Source organism: Xiphophorus hellerii, chromosome 2 (genome assembly GCF_003331165.1).
Source record: "Xiphophorus hellerii strain 12219 chromosome 2, Xiphophorus_hellerii-4.1, whole genome shotgun sequence".
In the NCBI taxonomy this organism is placed as follows: domain Eukaryota; kingdom Metazoa; phylum Chordata; class Actinopteri; order Cyprinodontiformes; family Poeciliidae; genus Xiphophorus; species Xiphophorus hellerii.
This window is the reverse complement of record NC_045673.1, coordinates 18,784,132-18,805,584: the sequence shown is the minus strand read 5'-3', so window position 1 is coordinate 18,805,584 and position 21,453 is coordinate 18,784,132. Positions and strand designations below refer to the sequence as shown.

Genomic DNA, 21,453 nt, shown 5'->3' with positions numbered 1-21,453 from the left:
TCAAACCAATCAATAAAAATGTAGTTTCTGAATAATGTAAAAATAGAAGAGAATTAACTATGTTGCAATTTGCTGATAATACAAAAGAGGATGTACAACTATATTGATTAAAAACAAAAATATAACTTTCCAGAATGAGTGACAACTAGTTAAATTTTTAGTACAATTCAGGATTTATCATCTCGTTACAAGCATTTGTTGGACATAAAAAATACATTTAAGAATTATCAGCACAGATAAAAAATTTACTCCCATTTGTTCGTTATTTCTTTGCATTGCATAAGAACTGTGGAGGTGTATGCTTTTATTTTTGACTGAAACAAATTCATTCCTTCTTGGAAACCCTGCACCTTCTTAAGTGCTGCACAAGGAAGACATTCTTCTGGATCTGTTTAAATTACTATGAAAACACTTGTACAAAGACATGAATAAATGCCAGTCTCTGTTCCATCTCATAAATTTGCTGAATATGGTGCAGTATATCACAACGTGTACATTTGTGAATAAAATCCCCCCGCAGCTGAATGATAGTATGTTTTTCTCCATTTATGGCTCTGCAGTTTATTGTTCTCTTTCATTTGCTCTGTGCCACCCCACCTCCCTCCATTTTAATTCTCTCACTCATTAATTTATTAAAATTATTAAATTAAAATGACACAAGAAACCTGATTTGTATTAGCAAGCAGTGCTATCTCTTTCTTTCTCTCTCTCTTGGCCCTGTTTAAAACCTTCTGTTCACGTTAAATAAACTCATAAAACTTTAGTATTGCATTGAAATCTTATGGGCAATTAATTTTACGGCAGGCCCTTAAGCAAGAACGCGAAGTGATGCGAGAGAATAGAAAGACAATGGAAGACAAAGTGGCTGAACTGACAGAGAACTACGCTGCTTCCAAGATTAACTGGGACAAAGAGGTAAAACAGAGACTACGCTTTAGTGGAGGTGAAGTAAAGACTTTTAATGTAAAGTTTTTTTCAGAGCAAGAGCTTTTCAATCTTGTGTTTTCTTTGTTTTTGTGATCACACAGAGAGAAACATTACTGACTCACATTAAGAATGAGCAGTCAGATGTTCAAACATTGAAAGAAGCTTTTGAAGGCCTTGAGCTGAAATGCGCAGACCTGATCTTGCAGGCCAGCTCACAAGCACAGCAAGCCGGGAAGCCACAGGTAATAAATGCTTTTTACTCACATCTGAGGCTAAAATAATTAATTGTGATGAATTGATTATTGAAATAATTGTCGACTAGTTTAGTAATTGATCATTTGTTAGCTGGAGTGTAGGCACTCAAAAAAAGAGTAATTGCTGAAAAACATGTTCAGAGTAGTAATTAAGCCAAAACTGGACAAGCAAAGTGTATATATATATATATATACATTAAATGTGTCCCAACCAGGTAGTTTTAGCTTCACCTGCATGGTTCAAATTCTGTTACACACAAAAAAAATCTCAGATTCACCTTTTGCTCTTCAATTATTAATTGGTTCATCCAAAAAAATAATCAACAGATTAGCTGTGTTGACATTAGGTCAAGCAAAAAGGGTTGAGCTTTTCACATGTTGATGTTAGAAGTATTTTTAGCTGCAGATGCATCCAATGCTACAAATCATCACGTTTTCACTTAAGTAATATGGTATTCTAATTTAGGCAAAAATAAGAAAAATTCTTATTTAAAAAACAAATTGAATGATTTTCAATGTTTATGTCTTTCTAACTGTATAAAATAGACTCTGTATTTGAGGTTAATCTATTGCACTGGAAAACATTTGACCTGCATGGCCAACTTGAAGTTCTCAATATTCCTTTTAACAGTTGACCGTTCTAGAATAGAACTGTCAAAAATAAACTATAATAACTTTAGATCAGTTTTGTGTTAGAACTGAACACAAATGTGTGAAATCCTGTTAGTTTTGAAGGTTTTGACAGTTTATTCCATAATCTCATTGCATTTAAGTGACTATTTTCTTTCATAGATGAAAGACAACAGTCAGAGTCCTCTTGTTGCGACCCAGCTCAGTCCTTTCAGCTCAGTCTTGGAAAGATTCAGAGTTGAGGAAACTGCTAAGGATCCAGACTCCAGCTCTCAGCTGCCTGACCTCGACAGTCTGCAGTGCGCTGCTTCCTCTCAGGCCAAAATCCAGGATTGTCTGAAGGACACAGGAACAGCTTCAAAGCTTGCTTCTACTGGAGCAAATGGAGGTCAGCCTTCTGAATATAAACAGGAGATAAGGATAGTTTTTGGTTCCATTTTGAGGACCTTAAACTTATTTATCTTTAGGCCAAAAATGCCATCAGTTCATGATGAAACGATGTGGGGTTTTTGAGTACAATGCAGTTAAAACAGCATATTTTGTCAACATCTATACCTTTCCTTCCCAGGTCAAGACGAGGTGAATAATCAGCAAGAAATGATTAAACAGTTATCATATTTCACAAGCAGCATCCCTGATAATTCTGAAAAAAACACAGAAACCGCTGGTACAAGTGACTTAATTGGACTTGATCAGAGTTTTCTGAGTAAATCTACCTGTGTCAGTACATCAAACCCTGGGTGCGCTTCACTGAATGGATCTACAGAATTACTTGAATATGAAACATATGAAGAGAACAAAAAAGGAAATGATAAGAAACATGAGAGAGGGGAGGATAGCAAAAAGAAAACCAACAATATACAGCAGGAGGAAAAAATATTTCAGGAAAATGTGAAAAGTGAAAGAAATCCTGCAGAAAAAAGAACAACCCCAGTTCAAATGGTAGATAGTTCAGACATGCACAGGGATTCTGAGGGGTCAGCAAAGGCAACAAAGAGGACCAGTAACCCAGAAACAGAAACAAGAGCTAGAGGTGAGGGAGAAGTAACAGATGGAGTGAAAGAGAGAGGAGAGTCAGCAAAGCATGCACCAGAAAGTCCAGAAACACAGATACCAGCTCTCACAACTGCTGATATGATTGAAGCGAGCCTCGGCGGGCAGGTCAATGACTTCATGGATACTGAGCTGCCGTCAACTGTCTGTGAACCCCTTAACTCCACAGAACGTGTTTCTCTAAAAACCACAGAGAAGGATGGAAATGTAAACAGTGAATTTACTGTCAGCACAAATGAACACAAAGTGACTTCAGATCAACACAGCATCTGTGCTGAAGATGAGATACATATCTTAACTACAACGGATCAGACTTCATGTAGTGAAGCTCAGTCGATCACACTTTGTCAGATTCCAGGAGATGAGAACCCATCCAGGGAAACATTGGGTGCTTTTCCTGCTGAATGTGCCTCCCAGAAGAATCCTGCTGGAGAGTTGGAGCAAGAAAACAACATCCAGGTGTGCCAAACAAACCAAACTGAAACTGGAAGATATAATTCTCCACACGTCAACGCCGATATCATCCAAACAGATGAAAATACTGATGCACCCGTCAGGAAAGAGTCTGAGTTAATGAGAGAACCACCACCGGAAATTTCAGCAAAGGAGAGTGTGCGGCTGACTTCTGCTGTGGCTAATGATGAAGATGATGCACAAAAGAGGAAGTGGATTCAGCCAAATGTAAACACATGTGAAACTGTACATATACCTTCGTCAACATCCTGTTTAAAGGATGTATCCATGGAGGCTATCCTTCTACCAGATGTTTCACCTGAAAACATTCAGGAGGAAACAAAAACCAACACACTGAAGGATCCTGGGCTTAAAGAAATAACCCAAGACAAAGGCGATTTGAATCTCTCTATTCTGCCAAGTCATGACGGTAATGGATGGCCAGAGCTTGACCGTTCACAGCTTCACCAGAAGAGACCTGATGCTTCGTTTGATTTGTCCCTGATGAGCAGAAAGCCTTGCAGGTCCGTGTTTGACTGGGGGGCAGCTCAGAGGAAACGGTTCTGCTCGGGACCAAAGTCAGATGGAGCCGGCCTGCTACAGTTAAACCAGGTATAACACAATTAAATAATAAAATATCTGTATTTCAAAGGCAAGGTTTTAGAACTCAAATTTCAAAACCTTTCTAGATATTACATTGTGTAACAATGAGTCCAAAAAAAATTAATAAGTGACAATTAACCAAAACATTTCAGAAAACTTAGTTTAAGAATTCTATCTTTAAAAATGAGAATAAGTTGCACAGTCATGCAGACAGAAACCCAAAGCAGCACTTTTTAGAAGTTTTATTAGAAATTAGACAAAGGCATCACTTTCCACCAACAAGGTGTCATGAAGCAAAACAGAAACAAAGACAGAAATTTGCTCTCAGTGAAGCAGAGAAACCACAGATTTTCTTAAATGTATTAAATATAAATGCTGCACAAAAATAAAATGTATATAACGTCTGGGGTTCCTGTGGCGTTCATGAAGCTCTGGTTTTTCAGGCTCCCGATGTGTCTCAAACAGATAGCACAGGACATTCCCACAGCACTATACCCATGTTCAACGAAAGCAAGCACAACAAAGGTGATGGTTAAAATCCTTTCATCCTTGTATGACTCGTGATATGTTGACGTACATATCAACTGCACAAAGTTTACCCTCTGCTATTATGATTGTTCTAACTTTATTGTCATTCTTGTCTTTTTTTTAAAGTCCCCTTGCTCATAATGAGAGCATCAGATCTATTCAATGCTTCTGGAGCTACATCCTCTTTGACGGGTCAACAGAGGGAAGAAAACTGCAGAGAGGAACCAGCAGAAACGGTAAATTGCTATGAAGGAAGATTCAACTGAGATGCAACGGAGCAAATGAGATAAAGCAACTCAACATTTTAATTACAAAAGGCCAAAATGCAAAATCAGCCTTTAAAAAACAGAACCCACTAAAGTAAATGACACTGTAATACTCCAAAACAAATCAATTGGTTAACTGATCCCCAATAGTATAAGTATGTTATGACAATGCCAAGGAAGAAGCTTAAGATTCTTTGAGTCTATTTATTTATTAAGTGATAAAGTTTCTGGTGCAGATATTAGTGCTTGCTAACATCAGTAAACCAAAACAACACTGTAAAGAGTGGAGGACTGACAAAGTCATTCAGAAAAAGACTCCTGGGAGATATAACGACAAAAAATGATCCAAGAATCTTCTGACTCATTGGATGGACTTAGTTTTCCACACAGTGCTTCTTTATTCTTCTTTATTTACAATCTTTAAATATAGGAGCAAACTTTTCTATATTAAAACAACAAAACAAAATATAGTATATTCTGTGTATTATAAATCATCATTGCAATGTTTCATTTTAAGCTATAGAGGTACTTGTCCAAGGGAAGGAGATTAATTTGATGTTGAACAGGAAAGGAATGTGAAATGTTTTTACATAAAAGCCTCAGAGGAGAATATATGAACTAGAAATATGCAAAGTGCCTTAAGGGTACTTCTCGTTCTTCCACTCTGAGCTTCCCACTGACCCAAAAATGGCTTTTTGACATTTCCTTTCACAATCTTTAAATATAGGAGCAAATTTGTGTATATGCCCAGACCAGATGAAATGCTCAGACAAAGTTTTGTTTTGGGGGATCCTGCTGAGTCAGGTGTTGAGTGAAAGTACTTAAATGACCTCACAGACATTCTCAAACAGCCAGACAGACAGAACGAATGACCTGTGGAAGAAAACCTAGCTAATGATCCTCGGGTACCCCTTCTTTCTCACTTACTCCATCTTTATCTGTTGCACTTTCCCTCTTCCTTTCTCACTTCATCATTTGTCTCTCACTCACTTTCCACCCTCTTGTTGTTCTCCTCTTTTTCACCCTCATTCTCCTTTGTCACCAACTCTGCTCTGTCATTCTGAATTTGATCAAATCCAGGCACTGGCCGTCAATACAGCACTGAGGGGGGAAAAAAAGTTTAATAAATAACAGTGACAAGCAAAATCTTCTTTTTTACATGCAGACTCGAAACTCTGGGAGCATCAACCAGAGTTCAGTCTGAGCCTGGCTACTCTCTCAGTTGGATTCTCTTACATGTCATTTTCTCCTGCTTGATACTTGATTCACATCTATGTTTGACTTAGTGTTGCATTTCCTCTGAGAACGAATCAAACCTCTAACTGCCACATCTTTTTACAGACAGGATTTGAGGATAAGATGCTAAAAGGTAAAAGTGTTTGATTTATGGTTTGTTTTGTTGTCTTCTTTTTCACAGGACAAGACACTTTCTTTGTCCATCAGTTCTTTTCCACGCACTCTCTCCTCTAATACAAGCAGCAAAGGTTCACTGCAGACCAACCTGGAGTAAGTATGTTTGTGAAGGATTCTCAGAGTTATTTTTATCCAAAAGTGAATTATTTTAACTATTTACATGTGTAACAGTTTATTTATAAAATATTGTAATAACCTTGCATCATTTTAATTCCACTTTACAATTATTCACCACTTTGTGTTGCTGTGCAGCACAATAAAATACATGAAGGTTTATGATGGGAAATGGGCAAATGTGAAAAATTCAAGCTCTGTAAATAAATATGGTTCTATGTATCCCATAGATACATTTTTTCTCAAATTTTCTATAATGTGTTTACTGTAAGTGACTCTAATTTCTGTTCACACCAGGTGTAGCAAAGCTCAGAGCTCAGCTCCAGTTACAGGGTCAGAGTCGGAGTGGGATCTGTCCTGTTCCCAGGAGAGGGAAACCCAGCAGTCAGCTTTCAGAGCACAGATCTCTAAGATCGAACATTTTCTCAACAGCGAGAGGCTTCGACTCTCCAAAAGACGACGAACTGACAGCTGAACAAAACTGATGTATCCACAAGTTTAACAAGTTGGTTCATTTATCGTGCCTTAGGTTTAAATATTAATAAGTAAAACCTTTTTTTTGTTCTAAAAGGAAACTTTAGTTGAAAACATATATGAATAAACAAATTTTTGCTTTGTAACTTTACACATTTAACTTTAGTACATAAAATTTTGCTTTATCCGCAGAACTCTGCTGTTCATTCATTGTCAGATTTGGGCAACTGCTTCAGGAGGAAGGCAATATTGATACAAATAGAAGTTTAAGCTAATGTTTGGATTAGGTTTTGTGTGTTTTTATAAGTTGAATTTGAAGCAGAACTTTGTAAATCATTTTACTCTGCATAATTTAAGAACGTTCATAATGCGTTTTTGTTAGCAGTGGGTTTTGGAGCCACCAATGCCTTGTTAAAGGAAGTAGCCTGATATAAAAGGGTATAAAAAGACAGTGAAATGTTTTTTTATCTCTGAATAAACCTTAAATATTTCAAAGCAAACAGCCCAGTCATGTTACCACAAAACAAAAGTGCTGTTGGGGAAAAAAAAAAAAAAGATTCTACGAGCAATTAACACATTAATTAATATGGCAATTAACATTAACCTCATATCCTCAGAGGAGCTTTAAATGTGAAGGAACCTTTAGTCTAAATCCATGCAGTTGTTGTTAAAAGTGAAATTAGATGTTGGAACACAACTGGTAACACCTATTAATGCTAATTAAGAGACACAGCCATAGAGGTAGCAATTAGCACCGAATACACGAACCCTAATTAAGAGAAATCAATTAGGGAACATACAGACCAATTAGCTCACTGTAATTGGCATCTCATTAACTTTATGTTCCTGTTGTGAAATATAAAGACCATGAAGCACAGACAGCTGGCTTCTCCTTGGTATGATTGCTGTTTATCTTTGTCGCATTCTAGACGATTTTCTTGGATTTTGTTTCAGTTGGTTGGAAAATTAAGTAATTTAAGTTTTTCTGTTATTAAATCATTTCTGTCCTACAGATGAACTGATGTGATTTTTTGACTTATCGGGAGGCCGAGACAAAAATGGCTGTTTTATGAAAACTTGAGCCCTGTTTGAACAGTGTTTAGGTATACTATACAGTGACTTATCTTATAAAGACAAAAATAAATACTGCATCACAAACATAACCGGACTTTGCATTCAAGTAAAAGCAGGAAAAAACAATACAATAAAATATGTATTTTTTTAAATTTTTCTTTCCACAACAATTAACTATCCAAAGATAGTGAATCTTGACGTAGCATTATAAAACAATAACATTATTGAATGCACAAGGAATTTATCATTCGACCTTAGAGTTATTTGCCTACACTGCCTCGCAAAAGTTTCTGCGGGATCTCTCCTGTTCCCTCTCCTGGGACCAAGACAGGAGCTGAGCTCTGAGCTTTGCTACACCTGGTATGAACAGAAAGTCAGATTTTGCGGCTGTATATTCTACACAGATTTTCTGTCGGTTTTAGTTCTGGAGCTGTTCATAATTTCATCATTAAAAAGGCTAATTTACAGTGGAAAACCTCTTGTTCATTTTCATGGAAAGAGATGGTAAGATTTTTTTTTTTACACCAGCACAGAAGAAATATTAGGATACCCAATGTTGAAGACAATGTGAAGAAGATAGTCAGGCACTTCCATGTGTTTTTTTTTCTTTTTTTTTGAAAGAATTGCATAAAGACAATTTTAGAGGGAAATTGCTGTTAGCCTATTGGCAACCTTACTGACAAGATTCTGTCTTGACTTTTAAGAAACTTTTCGATAAATGTCCAATTTTAGTTTATCAGCATAGATTGAGAACTGTCTTCATTGTGATGTGGAAGACTCTGTTCCCTTCTCTTGACTGATAAATTGATACTAACAGCTCTGCAAAATTGTCATGATGAAAATGTTTTGAAACAATTTATTATAGTGTCAAAATTTAAGTTATATCCTTTTTATGGTGGTTCTTGTAAAAAAAAACAAAAAAACTTTTTTGAAATGAAAGCCCTAGTCGAAAGATTAAAACCCAGACATTTAGTCAGTGAAATAAAGAATATCTGTCAGGTAAAATTGTAATTTTTGGCTGAAGTTGATATATAAATGTAACAGATCAGGATGAAATTAACATATTTATGTAGTGAAACGACCCTCTAAAAACAAACTTTCATAACAGCTCTAGAAAATTGTATTGTCAGATAATCAGTGTGCGAAGCTGTTTCTGACTCTGTGAAGAAAAAACTAATTTTCTCTCTGAAGACTTAAAAAAAATAGTCTTCTCATACATGTAATTTTAAGAATGAACATTTTCATGGTGGCACAAAGTCTGTGCTTAATCCATCTAACCACACTTACTCATAATGAATATGCTTGAATGTTAATGACCTCATAAAGAAACCTGCAGCGTTTTGACAACTGAGCCCATTGCTGCTGACCCTTATCCTTTCTGGGAGTAAGGGACGGAGTGGGTGGGGGATGTGGGAGGTGTGGAATATAAAAGTCTTAATTTTAATACACTCACAGCCACCTTTCCCCTCAGTTTCGGTTCCTTGGCTTGTTTTATGGCACAGGCGTACACAGTCTTTGGTTATGAAGGTGCTTTGAAATGGTCAATTACCCTCTGGATAGGGAGGATACCTGCTGTTAATTACTGCCCATGGTTTTATATGAAGAGTAAATAAAGAGACCGCTGACATTCACATTCCATCAATGCATCCCACAGTACATGCTGTGTTGTAGAGTTTCATTTAAAGTGAAAATAAACCCCCTAGAGGTGGGAAAAACATTTTCCCACCTCCAGCACGACTTCCATTTTCTCGACTCCTCGAAAAAAGCCAAATAATTTTACTATTCAAACATAAATATTGTGAAATTTAAGTTGCAGTAGACCAATGATCTCAAACTCCAATCTTCGAGGGGCATTGTCCTGCAACTTTTAGATTTTTGATGTGTCTCTTGTCCTATTCTCTAGAAAAACATAGCAAAACTGCCTCACTAGCATGCAGTCAAGCTCTCTGCTAGTGAGCTAATATTGGAGCCAGGGGTGCAGAGAGACATCTAACATTTGCAGGATACTGGCCCTTGAGGACTGTAGTTTGAGAGCACTGTATTAGACACATTAGATTATAAAATAATATTTTATATACATTTAAAAGAATTAACAAATAATATGCATTGCTTTATATTCCCTGGTAAGTTATAAATTCAAATCTTGTATTGTTTTATTTTTAGGTCTTGAACAGATTTCAAAACATATAATTCAGCTTTGTAAAAAAATGTTTTTTTTTAACTTGGTGCATTTTTTAACTTTAATTTAGTGCAAAAAATTTGGAGAAATCTGTAAATGTGTAAAAGTATTGAATTTTGAAATGAAAAACATGTAGAAACCTGAAGTGTGCTCCATGGGTTACAGCTCTCTGACTAGCTGTTAGCTTTCGTCCTGCCAGTAAACCTCCGTGTTCCCACACGCTCCAGTAATGTCTGTTTTACATAAGATACTGACTTTCAACAACTACTTTACTGAACCCGATTTTAGAAAATCTGAACTTTGCTGTTTACTTACAGCGCTGGACAGCAAACGTCTAGTTACTGACTGGTGACTTTGCCCCCTTTTTGATGTCTCCCTGAGCAACTGCCTATATAACTCATATCAAAAACTGTCAGTGTATGCACATTTTCAAAAAATGCCCAAGAAAATGTTTTATTGTCTAAAAGCAAACATATCTTAAGATTCTCAAACTTCCAGGTTCTTGCATTTAAAAGAAATACCTTTTAAATGTAATTACATTACCGTAATTCAGAAATTTGCCTATATATATATCCTGGTAGAATGTCATCTTTCATACAGCTAGAACACAAACGTACAGAAAGGGGAATGCTTTCTGTCTACAATGTTGAGGCCAATAAAGTACAGTAACAAAAAAAACCCCCACAAGTTTAAACCTAAGCCTGATTTAATGCTCTATTTTATTGAAAATCTGTACATGAGATGGGAGGAAAGCAATATCTTTGCCAGTCCTCCGGCTAAATGGGTCTTACCACCTCAAAACACAGTTGAACATCCTGAGGTTATGGGGCCATGTTTTTGTCATATTATACCTCTTTGCCTCAAAAGCCATCACAATAAATCGAGCTGGGAAGTCGTATTAAACGGTGCAGAAGATGTGTGCTGAGACTGAGGCTGAGTGCAATCCTGGCACTCTGAGTGTACTCTGCAGCCTTAAAGTGAAGCAGTGCAGCTGCTCCTTTGTCCTGTAAAAATACTTAAACAACCAGATGATTATATAGTGAATGCATAATGGTGGTCTTATGTGACACTACACTGTAAAGTACTATTTTCTGGTCATAGCCACTCATTTAAAAGAGTGTTTTGACATTACTGAGAGATAAATTTTAGGTGTAACTAATTCCTAAAGAAGACAATGGGCCAATTTAAGGCTGTAACCACTGTTGATGATTAATCTAACAAAATCCTTTATGTTTTGTTAACTTTTACCAGAATTGTTTATTATAAATTTGTTAAGATGGTTATTTAAATGGCTCTATGAGAAAGTATTTCCACATCTTAAAGAGCAACTTTTAATATAAAGTTGCAAAGAATTAAAAAGAAGTTCTCATCGTCAAAACTCAACATCCATTGTTCCTTCCAGCCGAGATATGGTTGTTAGGGTAACAGGTCCAGGAGGGAAACCCAGACATCCCTGGCCCTTTCCAGCTCTGTCTGAGGGAACCCGAGGCGTTCCGAGGCCAGACAGAATATATTGTCCCTCCAGCAAGTTCTGGGTTTTACCCAGAGTCTCCTCCTAGTGGGACATACACAGAAACTCTCCAAAGGGAGGCGCCCAGGGGACAACATAATCAGATGCCTGAACCACCTAAAATAACTCCTTTTGATGTGGAGGAGCAGTGGCTCCACTTTGAGCTCTCCCTAATGATGAAGCTCCGATCTCTGTAAGGCTAAGTCCTGCTAGCCTCTGGAGGAAGCTCAGTTGCGTTTAGGATCTCATTCTTTCAGTCATGATCCATGTCTCATGTCTACATGTAATGTAGACAGAGGGAAACTGAGAGTTTTGCTTTTTGGTTCAGCTCTTTCTTTACCACAACACTAACAATTGCTTTAGAAAGTAGCAAATCAACTGCCACAATCCCATCGCTGAAGGTGAAAACTAGAATTATTAATTGGTCATTTTCTTGTTTGTAGTGCTGTTAAAACTTGGACTAAAACCTTCACTTTTTAAAAAAATTAAAGCTTATATTTAGAATAGTTGAGTTTTCCTAACTTATATTTTATACAAATGCATCTCAGAAAATTAAATAGTCATTAAAAAGGTAATTTGCTTTCTGTAATTCACTTTGAAAAGTCAAAATGACATATAGCTGTATTATACACAAAGAGATATAGTTCAAGTGGGGTTTTTTCTGTGAATTTGATGACACCTTACAGCTAATGAAATCCCAAAATTCAGTTTTTTTGCAACATTATAACTTTACATGAGACCAATAAAATGTTGAACATTCATACTAAATTGTTATATTATGGACAGCAGATGGTTATTGACACCTTCACAAGGAGAACAAGCCACAGTATTTCATTGTTGCTCACCTGGCTGTTCACTGGTGCATACTGGTGGAAAATTGAGTGGAAGGAAAACGTGTATTAGTTGAGAATGCACAAGCAACAGTGGTAACCACAGCCTTCATGGAATTTTGCTCATTTACATCTTGAGAAGCATGGACTGCAGCCACCACAGTCTTAGATGTACAGGAGATATAAGCTACAACTGACAGCCATCATGTTACCAATACCATCTACACAGGTGTCAAACTCCAGTCCTCAAGGGCCGCTGTCCTGCAGTTTTTAGATGTGCCACAGGTACAAAACACTGGAATGAAATGGCTTAATTACCTCCTCCTTGTGTAGATCAGTTCTCCCAGCCTTGCTAATGACCTAATTATTGTATTCAGGTGTGGTGCAGCAGAGGCACATCTAAAAGTTGCAGGACAGCGGCCCTTGAGGACTGGAGTTTGACACCCCTGAATTCTAGAATGAAGACATCAATATCACTGTTCCTGACTGGCTAGCACTTGCCTGAATTAAACCTTGCTGAGAAACTATAGAATATTGTCAAAAGGAAGATGCGAAACATCATAGAGCAGATGTGCTGAAGGCCACTGTTACATCAACTTGGGTTTCCCTGATTTCATCAGCAAAGCTACAGGCTGATTGCTACCTTTTCACGCTGCTTTGATGCAGTAATTCTGTAACTACTGTTTCAGTAAGGTGTTATTTCTGCATTACATTTTTTAACAGATGAAATATCTAATTTTCTTCTTTTGATTTTTTATTAGCTGTTAGTCATAACAATCCAAATGAACAGAAATAGCCATTTGAAATATATCCCTTTATGTAATAAATCTATAAATTAACACCGATGACATTCACATTTACTGAGAAGCACCTGATTGTGAAAGCTGTGATAGTTTATTCTTCTCATAACACATCATGTCAAGCTTCTGGGTGGAAGGTAATTACCGTAATTTCGGGAATATAAGCCGCTACTTTTTCAATACGCCCTTTTCACTGCGATGCAGCTAATAAATGGCTTTTTACTAACAGGATTTGAAAACCTGGACTCTTAGCAAAGGTGAATCAGTTCACGTTTCCATTCAGAAATTAAACCTCAGTTGAAAGGAAAAACAACACTCATTTTAACCAAAGCCTCAGTTTTGTCTTTCTTGCAATATTTTTTTCTTAACTTTGATATATAGTTTGTCTTTAGTGCTTTGTGGCTGCACATTTTTGTTGCAGTGAAACCTCACGACGCTGATAAATAACAGGCCTCACCTTTTCTTTGCAGGGTTTAACATGACTGACTGCTCTCCCCGTCTCTCTGAGAGTGTGTCCTCAGCTGTGAATCAACTGCACACACAGCCCTCTCGGCTTTCAGTCCGCAAGGACGGCAGAGATAATCTCTGAAACGCTGCCCTGCTGTTAGGGGTTAGCAGAGTTGAAAGGTCGCCCTGCGCATCATTTATAGTCTCTTAAATAAGCCTGGACCTCATGTTGCAGCCAACTCTCCCTTTCGAACAGTTATCTGACTCTACAAATTATGAGTTATCTTTCACATTCATGAGTCTATATGAGGCCAGCAAGGGAAGGAGAAAGGATGAGTAGTACTGCACAAGTCTTGCGTCTTTCATTTTATCTCCATATTTCCTTTTGAAGTGACCTTTAACCTCTAATAGAAGTTTTGATCAGTAGTGTGCACATAATAGACGTCTTAGCAAAGAACCAGATTTAAGTGTGATAAGGTTGGACGTAGTTTTGAAATTTCTGGAATTTTAAAATGATCCAGGTTTGGAATATAAGTATGGTAAAATAGAGTACGCTATGGAAAAATATCTGTATTTCAAGATCATATTTTCTGTCCCATTGTGTAGATGATAAATACAGAAATCCTTTGAAATAAGTTTTTCTAGTAAGATGTCCATCCAGCCTTCAGGTTGTCGTCCTTCATCTATACCTGCAGGAGGTGGTGGTGATTTTCCAGCATTTTTATATACGTTTTATACAAAGATGCATACAAGCCTATTTAACAATTTAGAGCATCATTGAAAACCCATTCATTTCAGGAACTTTATCGCTCCCAAAATAAGATTATATAGATGAATTACACAGATTGATGTTTGAAAGCCTTTATTTCTGTTAATTATGATCATTTTCTGCTTAGAGGTAATGAAAACATATTTAAAATTAAAACATTACATCACACCAATAAAAAAAAAAAAGTTCTTGCACAATAAATGTCTACAAACGAAACTTATGGCCGCACATTTCAATATATTGAATATGACAGTACATAGATCCATCCATCCACAGGTGTAGATCAAGTTGTTCATCTATCTAGACATCTTAAAAAGCAATCTGTCCTTCCATCATTAGACCCATTAGTTTGTCCATCACTCTCTTCATCCACTGATCAGACCATCTAGGCTGTTGTTCATCCATGAACTAATCTGTCTCTTTATTTGTCCATCCATCCATTTATGAATGTATTACTATTCACTGCCCTAGCCCCTTCATTATCAATAAAAACAATAAGGTAAAAGTTAAAGATCAAAAGAGATAAAAGTGTTTTGACAGCCTTCTCATTATAAGCATAAGAAAAGCATTTTTGTTCAAAGTTTAAACTGGATGATTTTAGATGCTAATTTTCATTTATGTGATGAAACTAAAACTTGGAGGTACACTTAATCACAAACAAAGTACTCAATAATAATTTTAAGAAAGAGTTAAGACCTGAAGGAGTTTTCTCACCACTAGGAAATGCTCACAAAACGTGAGGACTGAGTTCAGCATACAGAAATAAAGTAGCTAAGAGGTAAAGATACCTCTAAACTAAATTTAGAGATATGCTGTTCATGTCTGTGCTACTCTGAGGCCTGCACATCTAACTGAATTATCCTCTTTAAAGGACCACCCTGGTGGAAAACATACGTTTCTGGTTTCCTGGTAAGGCCTTAACTTCTTATGGGTACATGGTCCTCCCACAGACCAGCACTGTCACTGATGCCTATATATCTGTAGGAATGCGAGAGTGAGTGTTCGGACTCAACTTCAGAACACCAAGCCACTCTGTTATTGATGGAGTATAGACCCTAATCGTGGTTCTGGGGCATGTGCAAACATGTGCATAAATGTACATGCTGCGTCCGATGTCTGTTGGCCTGTGAGTTAAGTTTCCTCAACAGGATTCCTGTGCATGAGTCGATGGGAGATCACATAAACCTGTCACAGCTGCAACCTATGTCTGTTTGTCTCTCTGGATATACGTTTGTCCCATTCCCTGCTACTTAAATCCCAGTTTGAGTGCATTCATGATTACATTTTTTTTTTCTTTTTTTCCATGATGATTCATATCTGAATTTCATACATCTGCTTGACTCTTTGCACTTTGCTTTAAATCGCAGCGTACCACAACCTGTCAAGCTTCATTATGGTATAACTGCGTCTGATTACCATATCCAAAATGTTTATGTCTTGTTTAGTTCTGTTTGTTTTGATCTGAATCCATAGATTTTACTCATGCGTAGCTGCTACAGTAGTTGACCTTGTTTTCTTAGATTTTGTTTCAGATAGCTGAGACAGGTGGTGTCATGTAGCACCTGATTTGTGTGAAGTCTTGACTCGCAGAACTAGTCCTGAAATTTAATCAGGTTCTTTCAGTATAAATGGGTTATCTGAGCGCAGTAAAACTGTGGAGGTGTATGCTGGAAACGTACTACTATAACAATACTGCATTAGGATGACTTTACCACTCTGGTATGGAGGGTGAAGAGTGCCCCCAAAAATGTTTAGAATAATCTGAAGAATTGTTATACCAAAACTACAGGTAGATCTTATTTAGATGTATTTCAACATCAAGCTTTTGTGTAGCGGTGATTTTAGAGTATTTCTACCAGCTTTGCACTTTTTTAGACCGATATTTTTGCCCGTTCTTTGGAAAAATTACTTTACCACACACTTGGTTGAAATTTAAGTCTAGCTTGGGCTTTTGTGTCCTGTTTTGTTTCATTTAGCTGATGCTTTGACTTTGCTGTTTATGATTTATAATAAAAAGCTTATTACTCTCCACTGGGATGATTAAAAATCTATGTTGGATTTGCCTTTTTATTCACTTTTTATCTAATGAGCCCTGGCTCCCCGGCATACCACTGGGGCACCTAGACGTTCCCAGTTGGGGAAGACCCGATCTGGTTAAACAGGCAGCCAATAACTGGCCTTATTAGTGCACAGAAACCCCACAAAAGCCCTGGACCGCAGAGAGTGAGAAAACGACACTGCCTCTGCTAATGAAATCATAATAATGAAAGACATTCATCTGTGTTGCAGCTCTACTATCCAAACACAACGAAGATGTGTCATGGTGGTTAATGGGCCAGTCAGAGGGATTTTTTGTTCATTCTTAATCCAGCCGAAGCTCCACTGAGCTCTTCCCTCCAAAAACATCACTGAAGTGAGACCTTTGTCACACATTCTGTGGAAGTATGTACCACACCAGAGATCTCACTAAATGTCCAGTTCAGTGTCAGAGACATGGACTGGTAACATAAGCACCGGGATATCAGCCATCATCAGTTTCCGGATATTGACTGTAATACCACTAAATGCTTTCTTTTTGGTTTACTGTATTGGAGCCTAGTGTGACTGAAGACATTGGTAAAATAAAAGATGGAAAAAAAATATTTCTTTTCACAATGCAGATCATCATTTAAACTAATACATATCATTGACACACTGAATAATTTTATCTCCAATGTAGCAAACTAGTCTGAAGAATAAAAAAAAAGCTAATTAAGTACAAAGCTGGAAGACAAACATGAATTGTCACATCTGTTTTGTAACTATATCATCATGAATGTTTACCTATGTATGTATGTTTATTATTCACTTTTTCACATAAAACTATAACTATCCATAAGTCAAGAGATTGTATTGAAAGTAGAGTTGAGTGTTGATACACTGAGGTAAAATGAGGTAAAATGAAGTAAAGGCAGGGGTGAAATTAGCACTCGCCACTGGCCAAATGCGGGTAAAAGTATGAAGTGTAAATTGGAAAAAACGCACCCGCTACTGTGGCGGGTTGACAATTTGAACAGAAAAAAAAAGCTCCATTCAGTTTGAACTTCTATCCAGGGGAGGACTGGCCGTCTGGGATACAGACTAATGCACATACTGTATACGGGGCGGCCCTAGGCTGTCATAATTTAACAAAAAAAGTACATGAAATATAATTTTTATGACCCATTGGTTGATTTTATTGACGGACATTGGGCTTATCCAGTAAAATCCCTCAGTCCTGCTTGGCCCGCCCCTCCCGTCCCCTCTAAGTTTACAAATACAAGTAGTGTTATTTCAGTTAACCGGAGTCTGAGCAAAGTGAGCGGATACGTAGTGTTGATGAAGACATGAAGCCAACTTCCCTTGAAAGACAATAGACATATTTCATTTTATTATTCAGATAAATCATCCTCAGACTCACACTGTGGGTTGTTATGGTTACATATTACTCACCACAACACTGCACATTGAGCAAAGGGGAGCCATGTGGGTATGTTTAATAAAAAAAAGGAAATGCATTTTAACTAAAAAAAACAAACAAACCTGATATCTTCAACATGGACAACTGATTTAATTTATTTTTGCTTTATTGAAACAACAAACTGTCCTAAAGGTAACTGTGCACAAATGGGTATTGAGCCAAGTGACTCTTCAGGAAACCAGAGAATTGAGAAATGTGCAGCATTCATGTCGTGGAAATCTGTTTTACAAACCTCCTCTGTGTCCCTGCAGGTTTTTCTCCAGTGCTTTAAAGGAAAAGTTTGTTTTTCTATTTTTATTTTTTAAGACTAACATTTAGATTTTGTTGAGCAGTTATTTTAGAAATGACTCCAGTGGCTGATTTACTGATACACATGGGTCAGAACTTTGATTTACTCATTTCCTGTTGCGACTGTTGTCTGCGCTCACGTTTTTTCCTGTTCTGTTAAATCGTTCTGTTTTGACATGAATGCTTTGCATGTTGTGTTTACTTTTAATTTATATTTTTTAATCCTAAATTATGTTAACTAACTAATCAAATGATAAAAATAAGTTAAACTTTTTAATTATTATGTTGAGGGAGTTAATAATGAGACGATGCTAATCTGTTGGTTGTTGATTGATTATGTTCAGTGCCATTGTAATGACCTGTCTAATGTTGGGGAAAAATGAGGTCATAGGTCATCAGATTCTGATCAGTGGAGCTCCGGCCCGCTGCTCCTTTGGTCTTGTCTCCGATAAAGACGAGCCATGTTTGTTTTCTCGTGGGGTTCTTGATGTCGGAAGTGAAGTCGGGCCGTTCTCCAAAAACAACATGTACAATGGCAAACAGGAGATTTGAGATCTGCTGGGGAGTTGTGATGGTAGGAAAACTGAAGATAGAGACGTCAGGAGAACAGCGGGCAAGCAGAGCAGCGGCTCTTTTACTAGGCTTCACGAGTGACTGCTCCATGACTATTCAATTAAAAAATAAAAAAAAGTTCCTGTTATCAAATCTTACTCACAGCATGATGTACTTTCAGACCTCTCTGAAAATAATCTATCATTAAGCCTGGTGACTGAACCCATACCACACCATCATCATTCCTTGTCAGCCCATTTGTTATTAAAGGGCAGGAATGTGCCTGGTACTCCATCATGGCAAGCAGCACTAAGCGGTCAGTTTGCTGCAGGAGGCCTCACGACTGAACTAAATCTACAACACCTTCGATATGTAGAGTATTCTCACACTATACAGCAGAATTAAAATACAAAACTTTGGAAAACTTTACTGTACTTTGAGGTGTTACAGTAAGAAACCTGTGTTTTTAGCTGGAATTTTATACGATAGATCCCCCAAATGGTTTATAATTGTTAAAGGATGAAAGTGTTGCATGATTTAGAACTACAGTGTGTAACTTTTACAAAAAAGTATTTTTTTACGTATTTGTTCAAGCTGTCACCATGTCGTGACAGAATCGGAAAGATTCAAAAATCAAGCTTCTTCATATCCTCCCAGTGTTACTATTTCTGTCTGAAGATATGGTCAAAAACAGCTAATCAGAGCCAGGAGGAGGGTCATAGCCCTGTCAATCATGCTTGTGTATGCGCTGCTAGTTTGCTTTCACAATGCAGATTTGATTTCACTGTTATTCGTATTCTGGACTCTTTAGTTGCTGTGGAGGGAGACTGTGTCATGGGATGCGGTCTACATAAACAACTTAAAGTGAAAATTCCCACATAAACAGCCCAGAAGAGGGTCATCAACCTTTACCAGCTTAAGAGCCACTTTTGCTTTTGGACCAGCTAACCAAAAGTGACACTACTCTTTCTAATCCCTAGTACAGTATTTAGGTTTTCAACTTTTGAAGAAATATATTTTTGGGTTTTAGATTCCCTTTTCTTTTCAATCTGACATTCTATTTTTATAGAAAGTGACATAAAAAAGTATGTGGTTTGTTTGCATCCTATTGACAAATAAGTTACCTTATCAAAAATAATATTTATTCAACACTATTAATTACCTTCACATATTAAAAGATCACTTAATTCTTTATCATTTTTGGCCCCAAAAAAATGACAAGAGTCTAAAGGGCCTTCTGGGGCCAGAGCCACAGTTACAGAAATGTTCCCCAGAAATTAAGTTCCTGAGAAATAACCTCACCCAGAAATTGATAGTTTAAATGTGGTTTAAGATCCAAAATAATTCTAAAAATAAACTAAAAATAATTCAGAAAGAGACATAAAAGTTCTACAGTATTAATAAAGCTCAAAGTGTTTCTACAGCTTAAAATATTAATGTGCCTTAAATATTTTAAGGCACATTAAAAATCAAAGATTTTGAGCAAATCTTTAAAATATCCTAAAATGAATTAAATTACTACAACAATAAACCCTGATTATTATGCTTACATTAATGATGTCCCAACAACCTTATTAATACTTAGATTTTATGTATCATAATCTTACATGTTTTTCATTAAAAAAATAAAGTTTGTGTCCGTGTTTGTTTTCATGTGGATTAATGAAGCAAAATGCCACAAGTTGTAGTATAAACTCAAGAAAAGACCCAAGTCAAGTTTTGACTGAAGGCAAACAATAGTTCAGTATGAGTATAATTATTTATCCTATTTATGGTCTGTTTTTTACCAGTAGATTATACTTATCAGACTCATGTCAGCTTGTTTAGAAGAACTTTGTTTTAATTTGGAAGAAAACAATCTTCCCAATGAACTTCCTTTGACCTGTGCAAACTCTAGATGTTACCTGCGTAAATCCTCCAGTTTAATTATCTTGAGCTTCATTATATAGATGGCACAAACACGCAAGGTTGCGTAGTTAACATAATATTTTACAAGACACTGATGAATTACACGTTCTTTCCAGGCTGTTTCACAATCAGACAGTTTCAAGTTATATGGTGAGCTAAATCAAAGCATCTCAGGGAGGTCAGATGTTTGGATCTATTTTCAGTGTATGCGTATTAACTCATGTCTGCAGCTTCAGATTTTGTCGGTGCAGACTTGGCTGGATTTTAAGAACAGAGAGTTGATTTGTTGCTCTGATATTTAATGCTGAAAATATATATACAGACTGATTTGGTCTAGTTCCCTCAGCCGTCCGCTCGGAGACGTAGATAGCATCTTTGAAAAATCGCCTGAAGCAGCCTGAACATAACTTACTTCACACACAGCCTGCTGAGGCTGATGGCAATCCAACATATGTGTGTGTTTCTCTCTACATTCCCGTCTGTTCTGGCTTTAGTACAACAAAATACCTCCTTGCAGTCTGTACAATACAGAAAACAGGAAAATATGCCATTAAAAGTAAATAATAGTTATTGCGTCTTTTTTTTTTTTTTAATCGGGGTTTTGCTGTGTATTTCTGAGCAGTCAGTATCTTAGCAGACCACAGGAAAGATGTCCAGTATATTTGAGATAAATCTATAAAGATATATCCATAAATAATTCATATTAGGTCTTTTCATAGTTTTTCCAGATTTATAATGATATTTTAGTAAATAACACTGCTAAGCACATTTTGACCATAGAAAATCGTTTGTATCAATGGCACTTTTTTTTTTAATGGAGGAACACAATGCATAGATTAATATCTCATCTGCATCCCCAGTGTTTGACAGGCAAAATTTATA

At 36.8% G+C, this 21,453-nt stretch overlaps 1 protein-coding gene across 1 annotated transcript; it reads left to right on the top strand.

The window, feature by feature from the left end:
* The first annotated feature begins 1,019 nt into the window (after positions 1-1,019).
* LOC116730295 (uncharacterized) lies at positions 1,020-7,718 on the top strand. The gene is made up of 6 exons (XM_032579386.1): positions 1,020-1,169; positions 1,974-3,929; positions 4,364-4,445; positions 4,575-4,684; positions 6,132-6,220; positions 6,539-7,718. The coding sequence occupies exons 2-6, from the start codon at positions 2,409-2,411 to the stop codon at positions 6,714-6,716; spliced, it is 1,980 nt and encodes a 659-aa protein (XP_032435277.1). The 5' UTR covers positions 1,020-1,169; positions 1,974-2,408; the 3' UTR covers positions 6,717-7,718.
* Positions 7,719-21,453: the final 13,735 nt, after the last annotated feature.

Bases quoted from the DNA above. Each gene is read 5' to 3' on its own strand.
- LOC116730295 (XM_032579386.1), top strand. From the start codon at position 2,409: ATGATTAAACAGTTATCATATTTCACAAGCAGCATCCCTGATAATTCT. The intron at 3,930-4,363 runs GTATAACACAAT...CTGGTTTTTCAG, and splicing joins GCCTGCTACAGTTAAACCAG to GCTCCCGATGTGTCTCAAAC. The intron at 4,685-6,131 runs GTAAATTGCTAT...TCTTTTTCACAG, and splicing joins GAGAGGAACCAGCAGAAACG to GACAAGACACTTTCTTTGTC.